At 29.6% G+C, this 21,437-nt stretch overlaps 1 protein-coding gene across 5 annotated transcripts in view; it reads left to right on the top strand.

Annotated features, from left to right (window-relative positions):
- The window catches only part of LOC126735717 (sodium- and chloride-dependent neutral and basic amino acid transporter B(0+)-like), a 53,106-nt gene that overhangs the window by 15,595 nt on the left and 16,074 nt on the right, over positions 1-21,437 (top strand). For 2 of the 5 annotated variants that reach the window (XM_050439800.1, XM_050439797.1), the window contains exons 2-3: positions 2,160-2,362; positions 2,419-2,587. In XM_050439800.1, the coding sequence (XP_050295757.1) occupies positions 2,160-2,362; positions 2,419-2,587 (372 nt within the window). Of the gene's footprint in view, positions 1-2,159; positions 2,363-2,418; positions 2,588-10,485; positions 10,699-21,437 lie in introns of those variants that run through there. The other 3 variants (XM_050439799.1, XM_050439798.1, XM_050439801.1) reach the window with 3 other exon arrangements.

Here is a 21,437-nt window from a genome sequence, read left to right as displayed (position 1 = left end):
TGGGAACAAACTTGAGATAAAACTGTTTTTATTTATTCTAGAATGAGTTAGCCTTGTGACGAGTATCCAGACACTATTCTGTCGCAGAGTGTCAAGCCTGCCAAATCCGTAAAATTCGTTGGCATTTATATCGATCAACACGTTAATTGGTAGGAGAAACTCGAAAATGTTACAAAAAAACTTAACAGTGCATGTTTTCTATACGGGTATTAAGAAATTATATTGATCAGACACAGACAGTCCTTTTGTCAGTCTATTATGCCAACTTTTATTCCGTCCTCAGAGATAGGGTAATTTTTCTGAGATATATTCTAAGATATGAAATAATTTTTTCGGATGATACCTCTATGGTTTTTGCAGTCTCAAAAAAAGGATATTTTCATATAGTATCAAATTAGTTATATCGAAATAAATTCAAGCTACTCTATGTATTTGAATGTATCAGGTTTTTGATTAAAATTTCCATCTGTTTGTACATTTATTATCTAATCAACAGGAAAGACATCTCAAAACCTTTAAAGCAAAACTTTTTAAACACCTTTTATAACATTGAGCTTTATACAGTCTCCGAGTATATGGCCTGTGTACTTTCTTTGTGGCATATTGGTTTGAGGTAATTTTATTTGTGTTTTTTTATATTCCTTTGTTAATAATAATTTTATTAAATTTTATTAATAATTTCTTAAATTTGTTAATGTTAATAATAATTTTATTATATTATTTTTAGTTCCACGTTTCACGTTGTTGTACGTGTCAAATCACTGTTGAGATAAATATTTATACATTTCTAGGTCGATTAAAAAAAACATCTTTTTTACTGATGATTCTCCTACATTTTTAAAAACCTCTATTGGGATTATTTTCTGATTTTTTAAGCCAATTAGACTGTAAACTTATTTTTTACTTCGTTTCGCGTATTTGTACCTCTATAACCGCTGTCTAGATAAATATTTTTATTAATTTTTAAGACGATATAAGAAGAAAAACATGTTTCTTTTTTTACTGTCGATCCTACTGGTTCCAGGTAGATATATTTCTTAAAATCGCTGCTGCGATAATTAGTTGATATTTTGCAAACCTGATGACTGGTTTTGCGTAGTTGTTGCTGTAAAATCACTACTGAAAAAAATATTTTATTAATTTTTTACGCCGATATAAGGGAAAAACATTTATATTTACTGACTAGTTCCCAATAATTATTATATTGCTTTCGAACCAAATAGATAATAAAATATTTTTTTTACTGGTTTCACGGTGACGTATGTGTAAAATGAATGTTGAGATAAATATTTATTAATTTGGGGGACTATAAGGGAAAATATCTTTTGCAAGCCAGTTAGATAATAAAATAATAATAATTATAATATTTTGACTGGTTTTGCGTAGGTGCATCTTTAAAATTCCTTTCAAAGTTTCATGCCGATATAAGAGAAAAAAATATTTTTTTTTCTGACAATGCCAGTGGTTCCAGGTATACCTTAAAATCTATGCTGCAATAATTATTTGATCCTTTGCAACCCAAATTTTTTTTTATTGGTTTCACGTTTAAATCCTTTAAAATCACTATTGAGATAAACATTTTGTCAAGGCAGAGAGGTTAAGAGAAAACAGTTTGTTTACTGATGATCTCCGTTGGGATAAATACTTTATCGTTTATCAATCGACACAGGAAGACATAAGTTTCTATCGGTTTGTCGGTAAATTCACTGGTGAAATAAATATGTCACAAGCAATAAAAATATATGCTTTATAGGTCAAGTCGCATATTAATATTCTTACATAAAGACAAAATATATTTTTCTGGTTCTGGATATCTTCTTTGATTTCGTCAAGCTGATGAGAGAATACAGTCATTTTTGGAAAATAACTGCAAGAAAACAAAACTGATGATGCCAGGCTGATTAATCTTCAAAATCACTGCTAAGCTTTCATAGTTTTTAAAGGATCAATGGTATTTAACAATGTTTTACTATTTTCTGAATGACCCTATAAAATCATGACTACGGTTAGGTGAGTTCACAAATAAATTTATTTGTTTGTAAACTAGAATACTTCTAGAGAGCTATAAAGAACTGTTTGGCAGAAATAGGCATCTAAAAGTATTTACTTTATCTTAGCTTATACCTTGGATTTAATTAACAATTATATTTTTATTATAGGTCGCACGTAAATGGAGTTTTACCGACCCACTACGCAAACCAAAAGGGCTCTCCTACTCGCCCTCTTTACGAGCCATAAGGAACTACAACGACCTCCCGATTGATAATGATGACAACCCTAAAGAACCGACGGACCAAGGGCTCGATAATCCAGCTTTCGAATCCGAATATAAATATGAGTATTACGTGGATCCTCGATACAAGTGTGTATAATTCATCATCCCATAAATAAGTATGATGATTTTTTATTTTATTGTAGTTTTGTTACTAGTAGCATATCAAAAATTCCTGATTATGACTATCCGAGTCTCAGCACTAGATCCATGAAAACATCACATTCTGGAGGATCCGATGTTCTTTCCATTCATTCGAACCATGCCGAGGAAATGGGGTCTTCTGTTAAGTTAGTAACCGAGAAAGTTGAGAGGGTAAGACGGATTTAAAAAAATATTTTTTTTTTGGCTAATTTTAAGATGCAATTCAGTATGGGTGTTGCGCAATGCTGTTTAGATATGTAAAAGTGTTTTCTTAATTTACTGCATAATGGTGGGAAAAAGGAAAAACACCATTTCATTCATTACTAAAAACTAATAATACAAAATATCCTAGGGAATTGTGTTAAAACGAGGCATTGTGTGAATTGATAATGGCGCGCGATATTTAAATTTTACCACCGCGATACACTTCCCGATAAGAAGATGGTAAATATTTAAACGGCTTAACGCTGTTAAAAGACCTAATTAGTAACTGATGTTTGCTTTTCTTTGCAGATTTTATTGCGGTAAAAATAAATATTTGCTTTTAAAAATGTATTTTTATGGCACTGGTTTATTTATTCTGGGCTTTGCTCTTGGAAACGATATACAGACAATGATTCGAATTTTTACTGGCACTGATAAAGCAAGTTCCTTTAGTTGATAAGAAAGTCTCATCATTACAAACCTTAATTCCGTTTATCTTTAACGTTTTCTTGAAACATTTGAGAGGAATCTCAGGCTTTTGGCGACACCCATGGGTGCTACAATAAATATTTACAGGCTACGGTAGCCCTCTCCTCTCGTAATTTGCAAACATCAAGGATTAGTGATCTTTTAAATTCGGTACCATTATCACAAGTAATTTTTTGTGCAAAACCGTGATGACTAGTAAAAGTATAAAAATTGTCTAACACAATAGTTGCTGTGCAACTTGGTTCTAATGGGTATGTTTGAGTATATCTAGAAAATACATCTATTATTGTAAGAAATTTTGTGTTACAAATTTGAAGGGTGTCTTTGTGAATAGATTCTAAGGGTTCAGAGGGTGTAGGTGTCAAAGAAAATTTAATTTTAGGTGGATGTCGACCGTATTTAGCTTGCTGACAAATTTCGCATTTATTAATATATTCTGTCAAATCATTCTTCATATTTAGCCAGCAATATAAAGTTTTTAGGGCTATCAAGCATTCATTTATTTCTCTATGACAAGTTTTCTCATGGTGGTTAGTTATTAGTTTTAATTGCATATCTTTATCTATTATATCATTTAAAAATAATTTTGCCATAATAAGTTTATAAGAATTGTGTCTAAACGTATTGGGTAGTATTATGCTTATTTTATAATCTAAATCGTTGAACTACCCTCTCCCATACTGTCTTAAGCTGTTCTCCAACATTCGAGAATCTTCTCGTCCGTTGCCTAGACCCGAAAGTGCGACAAGGATAGAGCGAGCGGCGGGCACACCTCGCGACATCTCGGGACACACATAGAAAGTTGGCGAATGTTTCGTAACAGTCTATTTTATATATAGGGTGTTCTCGCCGCTAGAAGGCCAGTTCTAGTCTGTATATTGGCGCAATTTTTACGTTTGTAATGATTGGGTTATAAGTATGTTATAATCATTTAGGATACAAATTAAGGAATTTAGCATAAAAAATCATTAATAATAAATTTACCTTTAACACCCTTACAAACAGAACCTTTACAACATTTTAATTCAAGACAAGATTACAATTTTGGTGCAATTTGATTGCGTTGATCTTGATTGCATCCCAACGTGATGTTGGCTGATGCTGGATGATGATTGGCTGTTGACTGATGCTGCCTTTGCGAAATAATGCTTAAGTATTTTCGGCTTAACATAATAATATTAATTAGCGGAAACAAAATTCCTTTAAAATAAACGACGGTAAACTATGGTCAATTAAATAATTCTTGCAAATGAGTGGTTCGTTCTGCTTAGCTGCGCTCACGGTTAAGGTCAGTGCAGATATGTGGTACATTTAATTCAAAAAAATTTGAAAATTAAAATGTACAGTATAAGAAACCACATGCACCGTTAACACTAGTATGTGGAATACGATATTATTTAAACAATATTTATAATATCTAAAGTCCAAGATATGCTATAAAATAATTAAAAATACTTTTAATACAAACATATGCGTAGCAAGAATATTGTGAATAACTATTTAGTTAAATTAATTTAATTGGTTGTGACCCAGATGGTTGAAAATAACCTTAATACATTGAACAATTCAAAAAAATGGTTTTGCCAATAATTGTTACTAATTTAAATGCAACAAGTTAAAGAGAGATCATGAAAAAAAAATTATTATGAAAAAATACAAAGAACAAATTATGTTTTTTTATTGTTTTACACTTTGTTGAATGATCTTACATATTTTCCTTATTTAAAAATTGCTTGTGAGTATGAACAGTGATGCAATGCGTCTAAAATAGTAGTTTTTTAAATTGAATTATAACAATTCAGATAATACAACAATATATGTATTAAAAGATAAGATAGCGTCTTGATATAAATCGATTTAAGTCGCGTAAATAAAAACTTGCATTTTACAATAATTTAATAGATATGTTCGGAACAATTTAAAAAAAAACACTAAATTTAAGCTAAAAAGAGTTGCATAATTTAACACACAAATTTCCTCAAACTTTTGAAGTGGTTTTTATTTTTTCCTGATTTTTTTTCCAAAACCGTTCTTAAAACAAATTGCACATTTTTATTGTCACTTTTTCCTTGCTATATAATAATAGTCCCTTGAATAAAGTACAATAACTATAAAGTACTTATAGTTAAAAGTATTGTTATTAGAGCCCTTAAAAATAAACAATTTGTAGGTGCTGACTAAATATTTGTGAAAATTGTTAAAAACATTGCAAGAGAAGCACCTGAAACCCTTACACATATCTATGTAAATCTTTAGTATTAAAAGTTACATGAATATCATTATTTAAGAAAGGCAATCAGTCCATCAAAAACACTAAATTAAAAAGTATATATTTTTTTAAATCATGGACAAATAAAATCCTATAGAAACCAATGTGATCTTCTAACAGGAAAGTATATCGAGTTGTATAAGAGAGAAATTGCATATTGTAGCTATGGTATTTTTTTACCTTTCTACGAATTTTGTTACCCTTATAATTCAGGCAATAGGTTCTAAAATAAATGTAAGCCTCCTAAAAATACGTATTAAATGCCAAATAAGCAGATATGGTTATAAAAAGTGTAAAATTTAACAATTTGTTTGAAACAAGTTTCCAACTTTATTATATTTTTTCGGAAATTACGACGTTCAATAAATTAAAAACAAAAAACGTTTTCTATGGAATAAAAAATCACACTCTATAAAAGCTGCAGCTGCTGCTTTATTTCTCTGTAAGAATAATAATATAACTCTGAAACTACTAAGGATACGACAATCAATATCAATATTAAAGACGTTTTTATAGAGAATTAAAGGGTCTTTAAAATGAGTTATCAGACAATTTGGTAGCTAATGTTGTTCCGTTATTATTTATATTGGTTTGTAAAAATTTGATTTTTATTTTTTTGAACTTGATGAATTTCTTTTTTTACTTTTTGTTGTAATTTGCAATTTTAAGAAGTATCTGAACAAAAATATAACATATAATAAGTTGAAAACTTGTTTATAATAAATTATTAAGTTATTAAACATTTAAGTTTAATTAAGTTGTTGATAAAAAATTTTTGTCATAATTGTTTTGTCGATTATGATTATTGAAACCCACTAATAATTATAAAAAGTTTTTTGGTAAAAATATGAAATAGTCCATTTGTTTAAAAAAAGCTTATTAACAAATGGCGATTTTTTTTCGTCAAATTAATAAATGCTTTTGATTAATACTAAAACAACCATACGATAATAATTTTTTTTTTTCAATTTTGCATTTTAACATTTTGTTGAAGTTAAAAAAATTTTTTAAACAAAGTATTGATTTTTTTAAAATTTTTGTGGTCTGATATATTATATATATAAGAAGGGCTCTACGAAGTGAAAAAGTTTTCTGAAAATTATTTAATTTTTCTTCATTTACCATAAAAATGCAAATTTCAGAAAATTTTGTTAATTGTCTAATTTGCTAAACAATTAATTTGAAGTAAAATCTTTAATGGTACAAATTTTTTCAAATATTCTAAATACACCATAATCTTTTCCAATTTTTAAATTTATTCACAACGTACTCATTTATAACGTACTTGGAAGCCCATTTTCAGCGTTAAATTAAACATAAAAAATAGGGATAGAATTCCGAAAGTTTTTCATCGCAAATTTCCTGCCTTTTCATCTTTAATTGTTTGTTAAACCTATCCACTTGTTTGGCACAATATTCCAGACATTACTCCTGATCGAATATCTATCGTATGTATGTACGTATTTTTAAGACCTTTACATCTATTTTGGAAGTTTTTTAACTATTTACACTTGACTATTAATTGAATATTTATCGGTACTAAATTCCTAAAATTATATGTCAAATTGCAATAGTATGCTTAACTTTTTTGGAACATATATAGACAACCAAAGGTGTATGGTAATAAGGAATGCATAGTTAAATCACATTTATTCTAATTTGGGGAAAGGATGCAATACACTACATAATATATTCCTCCGTTATGGAATTTTTAATTTTTCTTATTGACGTATTTTTCACTACAAAAATATATATAACTTTGCCCTAATTGAACAACCATCTTCTTATAAATTTATATACCGGGTGGTGCGTCGCCGAGCGGAACATATAGGAAATCCCATGTAAATTTTAAGGGGGTCAATTATTGACTTCCCTGTACATTTTACAGAAAAAATGTAAGATAACTTTTTGAAGAGACTAACTGGCAAACCCTTGTGCAAAGTTTCAAAACATTTTAATAAGCGAATCTTGAATTATTCAATTAAATGTAATTGCAAAATTACCAAATTTTCGGTTCAGATCGAGATGATTCCTGAATAACTTCAAATAAAGCTGGTATATTCGCGGCGGTTAAGATCGTTACACTACACAAAAGCAACCTATAAAAATACAGGTTCCGTACATCATTCAATGCTGTCTCTATGTACAAAAGGATAGTGTCACTAATATAGCTTCGATTTTTGTTTCATATTATTTTAATTACCAAATTCTCAATTATTTAAATACGCATCGCTCACCCTGCAAGTGTATAGGTTATGTAGGACTAAAACAATGCAAAGTGAACTTGTCTTTAGTGTTTTATCTCTAGATAGAATTTAAGAAAATAGAATCTTGTTACAAGGTATCTTGTTCTATTTACCAGATCTTGCATATGATTGTCCCCTCTTAAACGGCAATCTGTCGTTACTCCCAGAGACTTAATATGATCTGTTTTTAATACTTTTTAGTTATTTTTAATATACTCAACAACTTTCAATAACTCATTAAAATTTGGTAGACTATTGGAGTATAAAGTGAAAGAAATACATTTTGTCTTGCTTATATTTAGACTTCATTACCAAAAAAGTCTACCTCAACTCTTTTCTTTAACACCTTCTAGTTGTATGCTGTATAAAAGATCGCTGTATCATTAGCAAAACTAATCATTTTTCCTTGGGTATTTAATTTGAAGAGATCCTTATTATACATGATAAATAGAAGGGATCCAAGAACCGTGCTTATGTAACCGTGCTCATTAATTTATTCTAAACCTTATTAAAAACTGTAAATCTTAATATAATGGCATTATCAACAGATTTAATAAACCGAAAAAACTTTAAATTATTACTAATTTTAACAAACTGCAAACGACTTCACATCCAATTTAAAGCAACTTTTTAATTTTTTTGCTGCAGCAACCCTGATCACAATTTTGACAAAAAGATTATCAGAGTTAGTTATAAAAGACTCCAATTTTAGCGTTTTTTTTTAAATCAATTTTGTACTCAATTAAATACAAAACTAACCAATTATTTACCCTTTAAATAATATTCACAGGTCATATGCTATCAAAAAAATCACATTTCTGTAAATTTGTGCTTAATGTGCTTAAATATATATCAGTGTGGCCTGAACTGGTTTTAACGAAACATAAACCCCAAATTACCTTAATTACAATGTCACCAAAAACGTGTTGATTTCTTTTAAAGGCATTCTTTCCTTTCGACATTAAGGCTAATGGGTTACCCAACCAAATCTCTTTATTAATGCAACATACTTATCAGACAAAAATTTTAAATTGTTTCACTTTTACAGGTTAATTATCAGAGCATTTTCTAGAATTAATTTATTGAAGATTTCCAAGCAGTATTTTGCGCAACACCCTTTGTTCATTTCTCTTATTTTTTTTTTAATCAAACTTTGAGATCAGCTTGATAGTGGGATTCGTTACTAATGCTTCTGAGAATAAGAATAAATTGTTTATTTTGAAAACCTGAGCGAGTAAATATCGTAAATATTATATATAGATTGTGTAGATACTATTAAATGTTTATGTGCACAAAAAGCTGTAAAATTTATCCCAAACAAACAGCACATGAAACTATAACATTAAATTTCAGATCTGATAATGCCTTATAAGATAAAATGTTTATATGATGACGAGTGATCATTAGATACAGTAAAAGTAGTAAAAATATATTTATAAATAGTTATGATAATGCAGCAGATTTCTTTTTCTATTGGCTAATATAGGGCAATGACCTAAATAATTATCGATCCATATCAGTTGTGCCCATTTTTTCAAAAACATTTGAAAAAGCTTTAAAATCTAGAATAACAGATTGCTTGAATTTATAGCACTAAGCAGTTTGGATTTAGAAATGCAAAATCTACTACTCTAGCAATTAGACAATTGGTAGATCTAATAAATGATAGTATAAATAATGACGGGTTCACTGGGTTTTTTTTTGCGAACTAAAATACTACACTTTCTTTTTGATAGATCTCAAGTGGTGTGTTGTAATGGTCTACAATCAGGTTTCAATTACGTTGAGTATCGGTGATGGGACCGGTGATCTTTCTGATCTATATCAATGATCTTGATACTATTCTATTAAGCATGATACTAGTAAAACTCTTGGATTTGCAGAATTTCGCAAAGGAACCAGCTACTTTTTTGGGCATTTAAATCGATCTGGGATGTACATGTTGATTGTATATGTTTTAAGGTGGCTTCTGGTATTTTTGCTCTTCGGAACTTAGTACATAGTGTATCTACTAAGGTTGCTTTATTACCCTATTATGCATGTGTTCCTTCAGGAATATCAAATGGAATTCAAGCGGCATTTTCTTCAATTAAAGAAAGGCCTTTAATGAATATCTAAACCATTATTTTATGGATCTTCTAAATTAATGACTTTTTTTTTCTTTCTTTTTTGGCACTGGTTAAACCAACTGGCCAGCTTCTCTCTTTTTGATAAAGTAGGAAAATTAATTACTAATATTAATTATTTAAGGCTATAATATCATTGAAGAGACAGACAGAAATAGAAACAACAGTACATAGAACCTTTAACGTTGATATAATAGTTAGTCAGAAAATCGAGACACTATCAAACACTGAATAAATAAAATGTTAAAACATCCCTATTAAATAATGAAAAATCACGTAAAAAGGAATGAAAACGTTGACGCAGAAGCTCGATAAACTTCAATTTAATTTAGATGTTTTAAGAGAGATAACGTGGAAGATCAACAATATCTATCAAACTTGCTGACTCAAATCATTCCTTAAATATTCCTGCAATAGAATAATTCAAAACATTCATAATATGTTTGTTAATGCGTCAGGTGGTTATAAGCCAACCCTTTAGTTATCCCTACGAAACACCCCTCCATCGAAGAAACCCTATATCCCACGACTAAATTTAAAAAAAAAATTAAATTTAAATCGGCTTTAACGTATGTACAACGCATCTGCCAATTTTCAACAGTCTACTGCCCACATGCCTATGGTGGAATCAAATTGATAATGAATCGAGTAAGTAGTTTAAATTTTACCGCGGTATGCGTCAGAGGCCTTTTATTTGCCGGTATGACCGTGAAATTATTATTTTCAACATTAAAAATCTTCTTTTCGTTTATAATGTTTCAAAAATGATTGAACATGACCAGTCAACAGAAACAAATATCTCCTATTGGTGGTAAACGTTTTGAATATGTTCAGTACCGTCCTCAGAGTTATTTGCGTAGGTGCGAGTCTTTGGATACGTGGAGTTATGTTGTGAAGTGCTTTTTGAGGAGGAGGTTACATTTTGGGTTTAGTTACAGATGTCAAAAAGTAAGTTTTTCTTTAAGGGAATTGGTGAAATAGTTTCTAGTGATTTATTGATGTTCGAAAAGTGAGGTTCAGGAAAAGTCTGAAGAATCTGAAAATACATTTAAAAACTTAATAGTATTCAGTTAATAAATATTTAAAGAAAGTAAGCGCCTCAATTTTTTTTTCAATTTACAGATATAACTTCATGCATTATCGGCCTCAAGAACCATCCCGCGTATTAGAGAAATAACATCTTCTGTCTTTTTAAAACTCTCTATTATGCTATGCTATATGTACACAGAGAAACATAAATATTAATTCTGTTCAAAAAATCCAATCGTTAACCGATTAAATCAATTTTTTATCCTTTTAAATAAGGAAATTTAGAACAAGAAAGATGCACAATTTATTAAGAAAACAAAAACTATTTTCTAAATTTTTTTATTACATATTATTTCAAAAATGTGATTCTCTGAACTAAATATTTGCTTGGCGTATAGGGATTTATTTAAAAATCCCAGGCAAAATAGAAATTAACACTCAAAAAAAACAGAAAGAAAATTAAAATTAACGTCTCGAAACATGGAAAAAATGTTTAAAAGATATTAAAAAAATATACATAAAATACTTTAAATTAAATAAAATAGAAAAGCTTGGAAAATATAAAAAAATAATTCAAGAAAAACATGGCTTCAAATGCCTGAAATAATATAGAAAATAACTTGGAATATCTAGAATATAATAAAAAGTACTATAAAAAATAGTATCCCAACAGTTCAAAAGACATATAAAATGGCTTTAATGCCTGGAATCAAAAATAAATTAAATCAATTATCTGAAATATAATAAAAGAGCAAAGAGCAGAAGAGATATTCTGACAGCATAGAATAAACTAAAAATAGCTGCTTTAGGTACCAGAAAAAAACTTAATGTTACTTCAAATAACAGGAATAAAATTCGAAAACTCTGGTATACCTAATATAATGGCTTCTAATGCATAGGGAATAAAAATTGCCTCAAATACTATGAAAAATTTTCAAATTTCAATCTGCTGAAATGGAATTCCACTCCTCTTGAAGAGCTGTGAACAAATCATCCTGGTTTCTAAATTTATCTTAATTTTTTTGTTTGATTTTCCTAACTAAATGGTCCCATAGGTTTTCTATCGGGTTTAGATCCGGACTTTGTGCGGGCCATTTTAAAAGGGGCACATTGTTGTCTTCAAACCATTTCTTTACTACTTTTGCGGTATGCTTCGGATCGTTATCCTGCTGAAACGACCATCGAAGCGGCATATTTTCTTCTGCGTATGGAAGCATATGATCCTGAAGAATTCTTAAAAATTGAAATCTGTCCATTTTTCCTTCAACTTTTCTTAATGGTCCTACTCCTGATCCGGAAAAGCAACCCCAAACCATGATATTGCCTCCTCCATGTTTCACAGTTGCCCTGGTGTACTTTGGATTAAGTCTAGTATTGGCAGGACGACGAACCCATTTCATTCCATCAGATCCGAATAGGCAGAACTTACTTTCATCAGAAAATAGTACCGTTTTCCACTTTTGGGTTGTCCAATCAAGATGTTCCTGTGCAAATTGGAGTCTAGCCAATCTATTCTTTTTAGAAATGAATGGTTTTTTTGGCTGGACGACGGCTATAAAGTCCAAATTCAGTCAAACGACGACGAATAGTACGCACAGATACCGAAACCCCAGGTATTTCATTATAAATTTCTGTGGCGGGCATAAAGGGATGTTCTGTTGCCAACATTTTTATTTTTCTCTCAATAACTTTATTCGTTTTCCTTGGCCGTCCATACCTTGGACGGGTAGTCACACTATTATATTTTTTAAAAGCAGCAATAGTTTTTGAAACTACGGATTTATTACGATTAATTTGGCTAGCAATTTCACTTTGTTTTACACCAGCTTGAAATTTTGAAACAATTAATTTTCGGATATCAATACTCAGATCTATTCCGCGAGGCATTTTGCACAAATCGTATATAATAGTTTAACACTCAACGTTAAGATCAAACTAATGATAAATAATCACTTTAAATACCAAATAAGATTTGTTTGGAATGTTTATTCACTTTTGTCCGCATAAAATAGCATAAATAATTTTTTGATCAACTGATAAGGTAAATACAAAGGATGTGTTTTTATGCTGTAATAATAGAGCTTTTCTAAATATTTTCTACTAAAAATGGAAAATAATATCTTGTATGTTAAGATGTTATTGTTAAATTTGTAAATGTTTCTTCACTTTTGGCCGGTAGTGTATGTAAAAAGTAGTTTCAAATAATAATAATAATAATAATAAAAGGCCTTTATTTTTAACTCGGCGAATCTCAGCAGAGCTGTTTAGTTAACCGAGCTTACCGAGCATACATATTACAATCAAGAATTACATAATATCAATAAATATAATTTAATAACAAAGCAAAAGAAGAGAAAATAAATTTAAATATATAAATGCACCAATACTTAAAAAAAAATTAAATATTACAAAACGATGGTCTACACAATAATACAATTAAAATGTAAAAAAATAAAATAAAAAAATTAAAAAATGCCTGGAATAAATTAGTAAGTAACCTCAAGTATCTGGAATTTAAGAAAAATACTTCAAATATCAAGAAGGAACTTCAAATGGCAGGCATTACAATGAAATGAATACAATATATAGCTTTAAATTCCTTGAATAAAATAAAAAAATCCCTTAAATATCTGGAATATAATAGAAACTACGACTATAAAGGTCGACGAACAGAAGTTTCTTGACAACCTATAAGAAATAAAAATAGCTTCAAATACTCGGAGGAAACTTCAACTAGTAAGAATTAAATAGGAAATTACTAATGGAAAAGTTTGATACATATAAAAAAGTCATTGAAATGCCTGAAGTAAATTAGGTAAAATATCATAAATATAATAGGAAATGCGACTATATAAAAAACTAAAAAGAAAAGAAGAAATTTCAAATGACAGACTCAACTAAAATAAAAAATTCCCTTAAATATCTGGAATACGTTAAGAAATACGACTATGATAGTATACAAATAAATGTTTCCTAAAAACTTATGAGAAATAAAAAAATAGCTTTTATTAACAGGAATTAAATGGAAAATTACTGAAGAAATCTGAGACATATAAAAATGGCTTCAAATAACTGAAATATAAATAAAATGGCTTTAAATACCAGAAATAACATAGTAAATAACTTCAAATATCCGAAGTATAATAAAAATATTGCTGCAAACGACTCGAATAAAATAAAAAATTCCCTCGAATATCTGGAATACTTTAAGAAAATCGACAAATACTAATAAAATCAACCGATTTAAAAAATAATCATATCAAATTATACGGAAAAAAATCTGCATTTCAAAAGTGGTTATTCTCATTAACGTGGTATTTAAAAAAATAAAGTAAATGCCAAAATTACTGGTTTGGGCAAGCCTGTTAAAGATTTAAGTCATAAAATGTAATGAAATTGATTTTTCCAAAATTACTTGATTAAAAATTAACACTTTCAACACATTTATGGCACCCTATTTTAAGATTTAAAAAATTGATTTTTCAATGAGTATATAACAAAAAGTAGCAAATGTTCTCAGAATATTATTTTCTATCGAAGTACATAATATTATACCAAGTGTCTTTTAAAATAAGAAAGTTAGGGTCACTTACGGTTATACAAGAAGGCGGAAAACAACTGAATATGTCAAAAGATGCTCTTATAACAATTCCATCAAAATACCAAATTTCATTTGTTTATCTTGAAAAGTAACATAGTTTGTGAAAATATTTTGAAAAACCTTAAAAATGTAGGGGATGGTGAAAGTGGGATCTCTAAAAAAGTTCTTTGTGATGTGTTTTACGTTGCTGGAGACCAACTTTTAGATATTATCAACACATCATTAACTAATTGGAATCTTCCTGGAGTCCTGGAAATTGCCAACTGTTATTCCGGTACCCAAGGTGCAAAGTACAAAGTGCCATAATGAATAGCAATAAAAATCAAATATTGGTTCCGAATCAATCAAATGGCTTCAAATTCCTGAAATAAAATAGTCAATGGCCTCAAACTGAATATATATAAAATGACTTAAATACCAAAAAGAAACTTCAAATAACCGGAATTAGATTGACAATTATACAATATATGCGTTGAAAGTCCTGGAATAAAATAGTAAATAACCTCAAATATTTGGAATATATTAAAATGCGCCACTCTGAAAATTGACAAATAGAAGTTTCGTGACGATTTATAAGAAAAAAAGCACCTCCTCATAACGCTACATAACAAATAGACTCTCTCACTCCTCCTAACGCATACATTTTTTAAATAATCATTCGTGAAGTGATTTTCGTTTAATATGGTGTGATGGAAACACTTTTGAGAAAATAATTGTTTTTCATGATACTGTCGATTTTGTTCAAAGACTGATTAAGGTTCGAAGACTGAAATATTAACCTCTTACACTTTGTGTGCAGTATTCCTTATAATTACCGATGAATATCCTTCAGGGCTTATGTGCTAGCACAAAGTAAATGGTATTTTCGTCACAAGCCGAATTTAGAGACAAATCTTTTTAGTTCCTCAAAATAACTCAACCATTCTGATTCATCCATGATTAGAAGACTTAAAACTACAGAGGATGAGACATGAGTACTAGTCATAATCGTTTTATTAACGTCGTCTCTTTCAAGGCATGCAGCATCTCCAAAGTTCTCGTCATTGTTGACAATACAAAATAGTTAATTTTCTCGTTGTGCGACGATATCTTTATATGAATTGAAGCAATTAGTGTGTGCGCCATACGAATATGTTGTTTTTTTTTTGAGATGAAAGGGTACTTTTTGACCTCAGAATTATAGACCATGTTTGTTGCATACTTTTTTGAGTTCACTCTGAACAGGAGTAGAAAAGACTGTAGAAGTCATGAGGCATCTGTAAGAAATCTACAAAATCATCAGAGGCAAATCTGCAGGTGCCTTTCTGGGGCAACGTATTTCTAAATCTTGATAAGTTATTTGTAACAAAGGAAATGAAGGTGGCAGGAATCCTTTACGAAGAATTTCTTTAAATGCAGGTCGTGGCTGGCTACAGCAGGAATCATCTTCACATTTTACAAAACTGTAACAAATACTGGGATTCACGAACTTGCTTATCGTACCCAAGCTTCATGTTTGACTGTAGGATCTTTGTGATCTCAACAGTTTTTTATAAAATCTGTCTTTCGAGATCCATATCGATCGTAGTTCCTTTTAAATTGAGATGCGAACAAACGTGTTCGTGTAGTAAGATAACTCCTTAGAGATCTTTGCTGAGTGGTGCTATACGACGTTTAGCGCGATTGAATGCGTTGCGGCCAGGAGCGTTGGTAGCACTGTAAATAGTATCCAAATTGTATTTTAGGAAATGTTGAACTGCGTGACTCTTCACTTTGCAATAACGCGGATTTTGATCCGGACCTCCATCCACAAAAATAATAAAAAAAGGCCTCGCTTCATCTGTATTAGTTTTTATTAATTTTATTTTAAAAAGATGGGGAAAAATACGTACTGGAATAAGATATGCGCAGGAGAACTTTGAAACTTTTTCGTTCGTTTCGCACGGTTCGATACCCTCCCTCCTGTAACACAGCGTAACGTTCAGCCTCACCCTCTCGTCCCCCTCGAGCACTTGCTTTTGTTATTAATAACTTAAGGGTTGATAATATAGTAAACAATATTAAAACAAGAAAAAAAAGTTTTTGTCTTAACTAATTTTTTCAACCATCTGAGATACAAGTCTCGTAGATGATCTTATTGAAATAGTCTAAAATACAAGCATTTGCAATAAGGTATCCGAAATTATGCCCTCGGGATAAAACCTAAATGTGCTATACACATAATTTTAAGGGAATGTTCAAGAAATTAATGAATGTATCAGTACTTTATAATATGCATCATAAATCCTAATAAAAATTGTCTGTTTCCAACTTGCATTTCCATCATTCATTAACGGGATCCCAGAAATGATTATAAATCAGAATTCATAATTGGTACTGTTACGTTTATAAATCGTTATTAGTTTAAGGCATAATATGGTTTTGTTGTTATGTATGTGTGGTGCACACCGGGGTTCCGGTTTATGATTTTGAATGGGCGAAATTCTACCTATTATCAGAAAAATATACTTCGGTGTATACAGATTGTAACGGATGTCACTAGCAATTGCTGTTTTGATAAAAAATTTTCGAAACTTGCTTGGGATATCTTTAATATACATAAATGATAATAAGTATAATTTTTTAATGGTCTACACTCAATATGTTATCTTACTGAATGATGAGACAGGCGTTTTTTCCTTCAAGAATATAGATAATGTCAATGAGGGTCTGGAAAGTACCAAGTTCCTAGGTGTACATATTGACCCTAGTATCAAGTGGGACTGTCATATTGTTGAGCTTTCAAAAAAGTTAAAGAATTTCTTGTTTGCCCTCCGTACTCTTTCTTGATGCCTTAAAAACTGTATATCATGCCCTCTTCCACTCAGTAATGACATATACTGTATTGGCTTGACGTCATGCCTCTCACTCTGGTTTTTGGTCTACAGAGAGAAGCTGTCGGATTTTGGCTGGGCTAGATTATAGGTAGATAGGTATTTGTGAATCTGAAAATCCTGACATTACCACCTCAACATATCCTTGATTTCCTTTTGCATATTAAGTCGAATGGTTGAGAGCCACATACTAGACAGAGATTATTTATTGTCTAAACATCGTGACGGCTGAAAAGATGTAAAGTGGCCCAGATTGCCTTGGAATAAAAGAAATTCTGCTTGATAAAGTTAGTTTATTTTAGGAATATATAGCTTCTATTAAGTTATTTATTTAATCCTGTATATAATATATTTGTAATATTAGCACTACTTAAATAAAATACCAAAAAAAATTACATGCATATATTATATTAACCTAAAAATATGCACGGCTTCGTGAAACCTCTCAAATTTCGCTAATCCAATTATTATCGCTACAAAAGTAACAAAATTAGAAAATTAATAATCTATTTTAATATGCATTATTAAGAGATCACTTCATGTAGAAAAACTGGAAAGTATTCGAAACCGAAAATACTTTTAGATGATCGCATATTTACTACAAAGAGCGACGCCTCTTTTATTTATATAATTAAATTGTTTAAAAACCGTTTATTTGGTGTAATTAACTGTAATTATATAATTTAAAGGTTTGGAATCATTTAACACAAATTGTTTTGTAATTTTATAGAACTGTGTTCTTTGTTTGCATTTTGAAAATAACACTATCTTAATTTGTTTTAATCATATTCTGATTACAGATTCCTGTAGTGTTTTTTGGAATATTCTCAGTTTCTTCCACATCAGATTCCAAGGACGTGAATATTATGTGATTCGTATTATTGAGACATTCATAGAATGTATAAAATTCTATGAAAATTTGCTATTTACAAACAATGCCAACTATTTTGTACAATAATTTAATGGCGTGTACAACTGGAATATAACAATATAATTTGTAAATTTTTTTACTAGAAATATTCCAGGGAATAAAGTTGCATTTGACTTTTACTTTCCCTGTATCTTGATGAAACATTAAGTCGTTTGTAAGTAGCATATAATTTAGGTTAAAGCACTTTTAAATAAGTAAACTATACACCAACCTCGTTTATATCTATAGATAAGTTGCTCTAGTTACACTTGTGACGCCATAAATAATTGATCAATTAAGGAGACACCTTGAATTTAACGTTAATTGGGTAGTAAACACCTAGTTTTTATTATAGGAACCTATTTTTGCCGCATCTTTATACATAAGGTTCTATACGGGGTGTTTCAAATTCCCTAGAATCTAAATATTTTGAGAACTCATTTAACAATTTGTTTTGGTATCTAGATAATATGCAACGACCATTTCTAAAGTGTAATGTTACTTAATAACCGAATGGAATATCATTACCATGAGAAGATTAACATTAGTTATCTAAATACCAAAAATTTTTGTTATTTGTCCCAATGAAACTCTACCATTGTTGAGATCATTCAATTAATTATAAACCAATAAGATGTTAAGTGAATCACAACAGTTACTTAACCGTTTTTCAAGAATTTTTAAAATAGCATAGTTATTTATCAATTCTTAGCCAATAGAGGCTTATCAAAATTATAAAAATTACGATCTTTTTGATCAGTGATGAATAAATTTATAAATTCATGGCTCCTAAATGATTGATAAGCCAACACTCAATGCTTAGCTTATTAATATCATAGTAATCACTTGATTTATTTTATAAACCTTTACAGGTGGTAAGATGATTATTGAGTCAATTCCCGGCTCATAAATGTTCATCTGAATTGTGGCAATTATTTTAGTCATTGATTATTTATTACAATAATCAATCAATTCTCAACTTATTTGATTTTTTTTTAATTTCTGAATCAAGGAATATATTTCAATAATTTTCTTTGTCTATAAATTTTCATGATCAATAATATGATTATTTAATGAATTCGCGGCTGTTACATAATCTTTTGAATTATTCTACTGATTGCTGATTCGTGAGCTTTTACAGTGAGTAAAATGATTATTTAATCAATTTTCAGCTGATTTGAATAATTTTCTTTAATATCTGAATCAATTCCCAGCAGACCAGGAATATATTTAATTCATAATTTTTTTTGTCAATAACCTTTTATGATCAAAAAGATGATAATTTAATACATTTGCGACTCATAAGTGCTTTTTAAATTATATCAATTATTTTATTAATTGCTGATCCATAAGTCTTTGCCGTCAATAAAATAATTGTTTAATCAATTCTCAGATTATTCAAATATATATTTTTTAAAATTTTTGAATCAATTTCTAGTGGATAAGGAATATATTTAAATCTTTAGAAAAAAAATATTTAATCAGTTTACGGCTCGTGTTCATACGTGTTCTTCTGAATTATATCAATTATTTTATTGATTCCTAATTCATGAGCGTTAACAGTCAGTAACATGATTATTTAATCAATTCCCAGCTGAAAAGGAATATATTTAAATCTTTAAAAAAATTGTCAATGAACTTTCATGAGTAATAAAATGATAATTTAATGAATTCGCGGCTCATAAGTGTACAACTTCTAAATTATATTAATTGATTTATTGATTGCTAACTTAGAAGCCTTTATAGTTAGTAAAATAAATTGTTTAATTAATTCTCAGTTTTTTTAAAAATTTCTTAATTCCCAGGTAATAAGGAGTATATTTAAGTCATAACGATAATTATTTTTGTCAATGAATTTGATCAATCAGATGATAATTTAATCTGTTCACATCTCATACGGGCTCGTCTGAATTCAATCAATTACTTTATTGATTGTTGATTCTTGAGGCTTTAACATCAGTGGAAAAATTGCTTAATCAATTCTCGGCTTATTTGAATATTTTTTTAAATTTCTGAATAAAGTCCCAGCCGACAAGGAATATACTTCAATTATATCAATTATTTTATTGATTTCAAATTCATAAGCCTTTACGGTAAGTGAAATAATTTATTTTATCAGTTCTTAGCTTATAGGAATCATTTTTTTGTAATTTTTAAATCATCGGACACGAAATATATTTAAATCATAACAATGTTTTTTGTCAATGAACTTTCTTGATGAATAAGATCAATATTAAATTCTTCTTTATCTGCAATCCATCCATGTATGTTAGCGACCATATTCTCTAGCCGTCTGTATAATACAATACAATACAAATACAAAAATATTTTATTTGTCAGTTTTACAATCAAGTTACATTTTTGTGTTCACTTATTATATTATGACAAATAGGAGTGTCTCTCGATTAAAACAACCGTTTGCCTGCACCATCAGTAAACTGTAGTACAAGTGAGACAACCCCTTTAAAGACCTTAAACAAGTATTTACATTCCAGTTGCAATACATTTTAAATATTTATGAGACAAAATTAAAAGAACCTATATTTGAATAGGAATGTAAAAACATAAAAAAAAATCAATAAAAATCACTAAGAAAAATATTAATAAAAAAAAAGACATGTACACTCATGAAGTCATGGGTACCTTAATGGGGAATGGGGATACCAGCTTAGATAGGGAGGCAGCGCCGATGCGAGAAAGCGAGAAGGGGCACCGGCATGTAGAGAAATGTAGATAAACGTGTGAAACTAGTCGGTGACACGTAAAACTGTTTTTTTTTTGCAAGTACACAAACAAAAAACAAAATCAATTATTATTTTGACCCTAAAGTATTTTTAATTTGACTTGTTTAAAAAAGCCTTGGAAAGGTAATTCCTTTAGTTCTTGAGAGAGACTGTTCCATCAGATCAGAACAGCAACAAACTTAAAAGAACGCCTAAAAGCAGATCTGTGGATAGGTACAATAAAATCGTTATTTCGAGTTGCATGAGAATGGACAAATTCTTGTATAAGTGTCTGAATGTTATGTAAAGCTGTGCATTGTCTGTTATTTCGAAGCTATGCCATTCTCTTTTTCCAAATTCCTCATCTGCCTTCGATAATTAATTGTTGTATTGTAAGTTGTATTTTTTATTGCACATAATATAACTTAAGTAAGCTGTTTTTCTCTTTTTAATAGTATCGAAGAACTGACGGTCTTTATTTATCACTCTTAAAACTTCTTCGTTTCTTACTTTGGCTGTCCATGAGATGTTGAAAATTCTGCGATACACCCACATTTCAAATGCTTTAAATT

Source organism: Anthonomus grandis, chromosome 4 (assembly GCF_022605725.1).
Source record: "Anthonomus grandis grandis chromosome 4, icAntGran1.3, whole genome shotgun sequence".
NCBI lineage: Eukaryota > Metazoa > Arthropoda > Insecta > Coleoptera > Curculionidae > Anthonomus > Anthonomus grandis.
Note: the sequence above shows the minus strand (reverse complement) of the source record. Positions and strands in the feature narration are given on the sequence as shown.